Here is an 8092-nt window from a genome sequence, read left to right as displayed (position 1 = left end):
CACAGCCCCCTGCCCAGGGTCCCAGCTCCCCCCTGCAGGGCCACAGCCCCCCTGCCCAAGGCCCATAACTTACTTTAGCAGCAGCTGCGGGAGTAGGATGCTCCGAGCCATGGCAGCAGGACCCAACACAGCACACAGGGACCCCACGCCAGGCCCAGCCAGGTCCTGCTGTCCTTGGGGTTTCTCTGCTGCCCAGCAAGGCCAGGCCATGGTGACAGGATGCAGGGACTGCGTGCTGGGTCCTCCTGCCCTTGGGGCCCCTCTGCTGCCTGGCTGGGCCAGGCCCTTGGTGGCACGACCCAGCGCAGTGCATGGGGACCACGTGCTGCGCCCAGATGGGTCCTGTCAGCCCTGGGGCTGCTCCTGCCACCTGGCCAGGCTGGGCCCATGGTGGTAGGACCCAGCGCGGCGCACAGGGATATCATCTGACACAGAGAGGGAGGTACGTGCATGCTCATCTGGACACGCCCCGTGAGGGCACATGGATGACTTAAAGCCATGAAAGATAACTTAAGTCTCCCTACTACCCTGGGCCATGAGTTCTGTGAAATGCTTCCTATGGGCATGGTACAGAATCTTCCTGATGTCTTTAGTTTCCTTAAACCAAATCTGGAGCCCAACTGGAGATGTGGGTTTTTCCATTAACGTCAGCAATACAGAAACTGAACCTTGGTTACTGGTTTAAATGCAGTTCCATCTGCTGGGGGTGTATGTGAAACCAGAGAAAGATCATGTTCTAGATGCTGTTTCTCCAAGTCCAAACACCCCCAGTGTAAATGGTGTATGAATATCTGTTTTTGATGGTATGAATCAGGGGGCTAGGGATTAATTGGGAGGAAAAACTGACCTAGTAGGATTCCAGTTGCAGGGAGGCATGAGAGAGCACACGCTATTGCTGTCTGTGCTCTAAGTGTTCCTTTGACACACAAAATACTCCAGCACTCACTGCAAGCACTAAATTCCCTTAAAATTCTTTACAGAAAAACTAAAGATAAATGAAACAAAAGCTTTTCAGGAAGTAGACTCATGACAAATCTGTTAACTTGATTCCTAAAATACCTAGGAAAACCTAAGTGTAACAGTCTAATTTCATATAAACAGGGACTGAAATACATGAACAAGAGTTAGAAACTCTTCCATTTGTAAATAATCTGTTCAGGAGTGCAGTGGAGCAGTGCGAACAAGATAAACTAGATAAGTGAGAATATTTTCCACCTGGCAGATGGGCTGGTGACTCTAACCGTGGTTATATAATGGGAATTATGGTGTTCTTTGTTCTGTTCTGGTGACACATGCTAACCTTTTAATGAAACTCTAAACACAAAGACTAAATGTTCTGTACTCATGAGCTTCTCACAAAATATATTTTCCTTAGCAAAAGCGGTAGGCTAGAGGTGTCAGACTCACCTGGCATGTGGAGATCAGGAAGGGAGCACAGACCAAGGAGCAGAAAGCAGAGCAGCAGCTCTGGCAGAGGAAGGGGATTCAAGTGGCCCTCAGTACTTATTTGTGGGACACCCGCCAAAAAGGTTGCCCCCCACTGTTGTAGACACTGATAATCTAACCAGGTTAAAAAAAATGGACAAATTAATGCAGGAGAGGTGCATCAGTCAGTATTAATGTAATAGCTAGGTTGCAATCTGAAAATTAGGACTTTATAGACCTCTGAATGTTGGAAGCTGTAAGAGAAGAGGGGCAGGGCCCTATCAGTCTTGAAATGGCCCACATGCATTCCTATGCCCTCTTTTCATTGGCATCCTCTTTGCCACTGTGAGATACAGGACACTGAGCTAGACAGATATATGGTTTGACCCAATATTATATTTCTAGGCTAGGTACAGACATTAAAAAAGTTGGATGTAGAATCATTCTAAGGTACATGGTTTCTGTAAGTGGTATAGTTTAGTTTAGTAGTGAACAGAATACACATTTGCCCTTTGGTGGGGGATGGAGGGAGTGGGCAAAACTTAGACCAGGTTCTGGCATTTTTAAATAACTCTGTGCACCAAAATCCTGATCTGTTATGGGTATAGACTGGCTTCCGATCACTTGTACTGGTAAAAGTGTAATGTCTGGACCTATCCCTTATGTTCTTATTCCATGTAGAAGGTGATGCCATAACCAGTGGGCTGTTTTTGTGTGTGCACATGTGTTTGATACATTTTGTGCTTATCCTAATGTTGAATGGAATATATTTTTTTCATCTAGAAAATGTTTGTGGGGCAGGAAAACAGATTCCTGCTCAGATCTGAAACGAACAGTTTGAAGTGTAGTTGCCAGAAAAGCAGCAGTAAAAGTAGCAGCTAGTTACCAACATAACCTCTTTTCATGTGTATTCAAAATTATATCTGCTCCTTTTTTGGGAACATTCAAACAGTGTGCCTGGCAAAGAGCAAGACATAAATTCTGACCCTGTAGCTAACCCAGCACAGGCACACTCTTGTGCCTAGACAGAGCACCATTGAATTCAGTGAGGTACTGCATGGGTGTTAAGATCTGCTTACACAGACTGAATTGTATAATCTGTCCCCAAGTGACTAAACTAAAATTGTTCGTTTTTGTTTTGTTTGTTTTCCCTCTTTATACTGATCAGTACTGCAGAACCATATAAGTTAAGTGGGAGAGCTCATGCAGTCCAAAATTGTTAGATACTCTGCAGTGGAAGCTACCTATTAATAGTTGTGATGCTTGAGGCAGAAGCAAAGCATTTTTACTTTCCATTTCTAATTGAGTTTGCAAAATACACAAATTGCTGGGGAAAAATGAGGTCTTTTTTTACCTGTAAACCAAGAACAGTGGAAAGGAAAAAAATATTATAGCTTAAATAATCCTATATGCATACACAATTACTATGTGCAGTTATGCCATAAACAGATAACACTTGTATCCAAGAATTTCAGGCCACATATATGTCATCGTAAACACTTGGGGCAGAAATTATGTGTGTATTATTGTTTGCAGTCAGCAATTCCAAAATATGTGCCAGGGAAAAGATATACAAACTCTTGATGCCATTATTGCAGATTTGCTTTTCATTGCACAACTGGGCATTCAGATCACAAAATCACCATTTTAAAAATCTGAAAAACCCTATTTACTTTATTAAACTTCTAGTGGATTTTTTACAAAATGCACTACATGGAAACCACATGCTACAAAGTTTTGTCACTTGTTTTCAGACTAAAACCAAAATGAAACTTTTGTGTAGGCTTTGCATGAGCTAAGCTGTGCTACACAGAGGTGGTTAAAGAGGCGGGTTGAGGAGCAAAACAGAACTTAAAAAATGAAGCTATCTCATCTTCTAAAACAAAAAGAACCCCAAAAAGATATGGGCTGCAAATGGAGCAGAAGGTTTTCCTTAAATACATATTGGAAAAAGAATATGAGTTTAGCAACAGTCAACAGGACTTCAGAAATGAATGGTCAATAAAGAAAGTGTATAATGAGTACTGGTAGTTTTTCATCTTATTTGTACTGTAGCTCTACAGTAGTGAATGGTTTCTGCTGACATAAGTTAAACTTGAATCCAGGATCTTTTTTTGTGCTGTATCATGCATACCCAGTGATCGAGCTTGACATTTCTAAAAATATTTTATGCCTCCCTAACAATTTGCTCTTTTTTTTTTCCCTTTTCATGTACTTACCAATTGTGATCTAGAGTCTGCAAGATCCTGTAAATAAACTAACTGAAAGAACAGAAAAAGAGGATTTGCAGACTGAGAGCACCAAGTCAGTCGATGATCAGCAGAGTCAGTGAGTCATGTGTCCAACATCTCAGAATAATACTTTTTTTTCATCTTCCATGTGCTTTCATTGAGTTTGCCTTTATTGTAAGGAGACTGTCTCAGTTGGAATTGTACATAGACATGCTGTACAGAGAGACATGAACACTGTAGCAAATAGCATTGCAATGTTGATAATTCCTGTTATGGCGCAGGATTTTTATAAGAAATTCAGCTAGAGGGACAAATTCAGGAGCTTTATGGTAAATTAGAAGTGAGCAATCTGGAGTTTAATTAGGCCTTTGAACTAACTGTTTTCTTCTTCTATACTAGCTTTCTCTTTATTTTGTTCAGTTTGTCCATCATATTTCTTTCCAGATTAAAAAAAACAAAGTTGACTGCTTCATTCAGGAGAAATGCTTCTGTTTCTCTGGTTTTTTTTTCCCTTGCCTTGCCTTCCTCCTTGCCCTCCAGGAAAAGCATCTTAATTCCTGCTTCATTTGAGCAGGGATTAGTTTTTGTAATTAATACAGTGTTGGCTAGCAACCCAGTGAAGCAGCAGGCACTTTAGAAAAAGTGCATCTAAATGAGCTGATTCTGTTACCTCTAGCTCTGAAGGAAGAGGGATATATTAATACATAGCTCATTCATATTTGGAGTGGCTGATCCAGAGTGGGAGACAGAAGGGGTGAGATGTGATCTCTCTCTCATGGAAACATCAGGGCTTATTTCCAGACAGGTGATGTGTTGGTGTAATCCTTCTACCACCTGTTGTTTTGAGCACTCAAGGTTAAGTAAGGTACCAAAAGTAAGTAAACTGATCATGTGTCAGAAAATGAACATTGCAAGTAATGGTTACTGGGTTTTATTGGCTGTTTTAAGAAGACATTTAGGAAAGAGTTCCAGTTTTTTTATTTATTTTAGATACCTCATCTGCTTACAAACAATAATTTAAGGAGGTCCTATTTTAGATATCAGAGTTTAGAAAGGACACAAGGAAGTAACATGATAGTTTTCACGGGAGTACTATGTATCCAGTCCTCCTCATATCACTGAAAAAATAAATGATTTTTTTTAAAACTGATCACTAAACGTCTAGGGTGAACATGAGCTTTGTTTCTTGAAGCTTTCTATCATACACTTCAGAGCTTCTGCCTAAGAAGCTTCCTCAGTTTCCATACTGTAGTATAGTTACTGCCTCCTGCAGTTTTAAAGAAACAGTGCATCTATCGTCTGGGCTAAAATACTGTGTTTACTTGATTCCAAGGCAATGTTTTTCCCCCATTCATCTTGGGGAAAATAAAGACTCGTATTAGAATTGAGTATCAGCTGAGAGAAGTGGCTGTGCAGGGAGCCTGGCTGGGTTGGGGACAGCATCAGTGGCAGTCAGATTCCTGCTTCCAGTGTCTGCTCCCTGCCCAGCTCCCCTCCCCTTTGTCTCCCTTGCTGACAGGGAACCAGGCGGGGAAGGAGGAATCTGTGAACTGCTGCTGTCTCCAGCCAGCTGGGCTCCTTGTACCGCAGGTCCCTACAGCTCTTAGCCGAAGTGGTCTAACATTCAGCTGTCACAGGCACAGGGGAGCTCCAGAGCTGCTCCTGCCCCATGCTATAGAGAGCAACTGTGCTGGGAGCCCAGCTCTGCACTGCATACAGCCCGCTCCCAGCCAGTGGGGGAGACAGGGGAAGGGGAGAGAGGAGTCGGCAAGGAAGGAGGAACCTGTACACTGCCAAGCATGAGGGAGAAGCAGCTCAGGGCTCCCCTGCACCAGGATCAGTAGAGAAAGCAGGGGAAGAGGGAGAAGTGGTAGGGTTGCAGGCAGAGGGTTAATGGTGCAGAAGCAGGCACCAGGGGAGAATGAACAAGGTGTCTGCCTGGTCTCTGCTTTCCTGCATGCCTGTCCCTGCCCTCCACCTCTGCTTTCCTACCACAACAGTGGAGGGGACAAATTTAAGATGACCCTCCTATAATCAGATTGTACACAGATTTATAATTTAGAATCTGATTATTGGGGAGGGGGGTCATCTTAAAGTTGCCTTAAATTTGAAGTTATCTTGGATTCAGCTAAATACAGTAAGTGGCTTGACACTAGTGAGAGTAGTAGGGCAAGAAGCAGGGTTTGGCTCAGTGCATCAGTTGCCATGTAAGGACCATGCTTACTTGTACACCAGTTTTTCTGTCCCTCAATGACAGGTGGGGCAGAAGTTTTCCCCCTCTTTTTTGTCCCTTAGAAATCCCTGTGGAAACACTGAAAGATTTTAAACTATTTTTTATTATTTAAAGGAATGGAGATTGACATGTATTGCTGTCAGCAGACCATGCATTCTTTTGGTACTCAGCAGCATGGACTATTGCAATAGCCAGAGCATGTCTATACTGTTATTTAGATCTGCATCAAAAACCCGTAACACTAGCAGTCAGTCTTGAATCTATGCTAATGATGTGATACAATGAACCTGGGTATAACTTGCATGTGGGCTGAATCTGGTCCACCATATTTCACTGCTGTTCCAAAGCAAATGGGAATGATTTTGTGGGGGATGGTTATATATCCTTAGGGGTGATTATGAAAATCTAGATATACAGAATCCAATGTAGGTTGTCCACAACAGATATTTGGACAGGTAAAAAACAATAATTTACCAGCCTATATGGGAAGTGCAATTACTAGTCTAATGCTATTATGATGCAACTGAAAAAAGAGATTAATCCAAAATGTTATCCCTTTAAAAAAATATACTGAAGAATAGGAATATGCTCTTGATTTTTTCCCCTCTTCAATTTAAGGTTGATTTCATTATATGAGGAAAACCACAGCAAGGAACCAAGCTATTCAGGTATTATTTCATGTCATATTTTCAGACTCCTAATGTACATAATGTTTTTTCATTTGCATTGTGTATGCGCTGTACATATGTAATGTATGTTTGCAAACAACTTCAGAGAGACTTGTAGAGTTTAAGGCCAAAAAGAACTATTGGACCATCTAGTTGACTTCCTGTATATTATCCTGTTACACTATACTGAGCCAAATTGTCCAGAAAGGGATCCAACCTTCATTCAAGGGCATCAGGATACAGAATACAATTTACTTTGGTAGTTTGTTCCAATGGCTAATTTTGTTCAGTGTTTAAAATAAAGGATTTCTCCTTTTTCTGGCTTCTAGCAATAGGTTCTTGCTGTGACTTTTTCTGGCAGATTAAGGAAACTGCTACTTTCTGGAATTTTCTTTCCTAAAGGTATTTACACACTGAAAGTAAATCACCTGTTGATCTTACTTTTGATAACCTAAACAGAATGAACTCCATAAGGCTTTTTCTCCAGGCCTTGAATAATTTTTGTAACTCTTGGATTTTTCAGTGTCATTATTAAAAATACAGACCCTAAAACTGCATGGACTGTTTCAACAAATGCCTCATTCAGAGGAAGAAAACATCGCCCCTACTTTCTCCAATCCTGTTCATACTTCTGAGTGCTAGCCCTTTTAACTGCAATCTGCCATTAAGAACTCATAACTAATTGTTCATCATGATCACTAACTCCTATTCAGAGTTACTGCTTTTCAGGACCCAGTCCCCTGTTCCCTTGAGGTATATACAGATATTTGGGGAGGTCAGGAGCAGGTTAGATTGTGTTAAAAACGGCCACATGATCTAACTGAGTTCACCCAGGTGAAGGCCTTACACTTAGAACCTTAGGTGGGTCTAAGTGCAAACTGTACAAAAGTTCAGAAGGGTTAGATCTGTCTAAAAATGGCCAACCTGATCTCAGTTAACTGTATCTGGGAGGTAGTCTTACTTAGATCAGACTTCGGCAAGACAGCTAATTGAACTTCTGTAGAGTTTCCAGTGCAGCCCCAGGGATGGAAAAGCCCAGCCACTGACCCCAGGCCCAGGGATGCACTTTTCCTCCCCTGCCCTGGGCTTTTTCTAGCCTTCCTACACCTCCTCTCACACCCAAACAGACAAACCTCTCTCCTGCAGACCAGCCAGACCCCCACCCCAAGCCTGCCAAATGCCCTATCCCACAAGCTGCTCCTGGTGCCAGTTTTACCCGATCACCAGTGCTGGGAGCCAATAGAAGTAAGATGGAGTGGAGAGGAGGCAGGCAGGATCTGGGGCGGGTGGTTCACCATGGGGGTTGTTCATTTGGGGCTGTGGGGCAGTCAAGGGAATAAAAATATCCTCTGGTCCTGGGTGGGGGAAAGAGCCTCCATACTCCAGAAACCTCTCCCGCAGAGCAGCCAGCCCCCTTGATTCAGCGAAACCCTCCTGGACCCCACTAACCTCCCAATCCTGCCAAACCTTCCTGGACCCCATGGATCCCCCACAGACCCCGCTTGCCCCCCATTCCCTCACTTCCCCCCACCCAC

At 42.9% G+C, this 8092-nt stretch overlaps 1 protein-coding gene across 5 annotated transcripts in view; it reads left to right on the top strand.

Annotated features, from left to right (window-relative positions):
* ICA1 (islet cell autoantigen 1) overlaps positions 1 to 8092 on the top strand; it is a 159000-nt gene that overhangs the window by 129247 nt on the left and 21661 nt on the right. For all 5 annotated transcript variants that reach the window (XM_019508477.1, XM_019508475.1, XM_019508476.1 and 2 more), the window contains 2 exons: positions 3659 to 3753; positions 6508 to 6557. In XM_019508477.1, the coding sequence (XP_019364022.1) occupies positions 3659 to 3753; positions 6508 to 6557 (145 nt within the window). The remainder of the gene's footprint in view (positions 1 to 3658; positions 3754 to 6507; positions 6558 to 8092) is intronic.

This window comes from Gavialis gangeticus, unplaced genomic scaffold (genome assembly GCF_001723915.1).
Source record: "Gavialis gangeticus isolate Ggan-Ray unplaced genomic scaffold, GavGan_comp1, whole genome shotgun sequence".
Lineage (NCBI taxonomy): Eukaryota > Metazoa > Chordata > Crocodylia > Gavialidae > Gavialis > Gavialis gangeticus.
The sequence above is the reverse complement of the archived record's forward strand: the minus strand, read 5'-3'. Positions and strand labels throughout refer to the sequence as shown.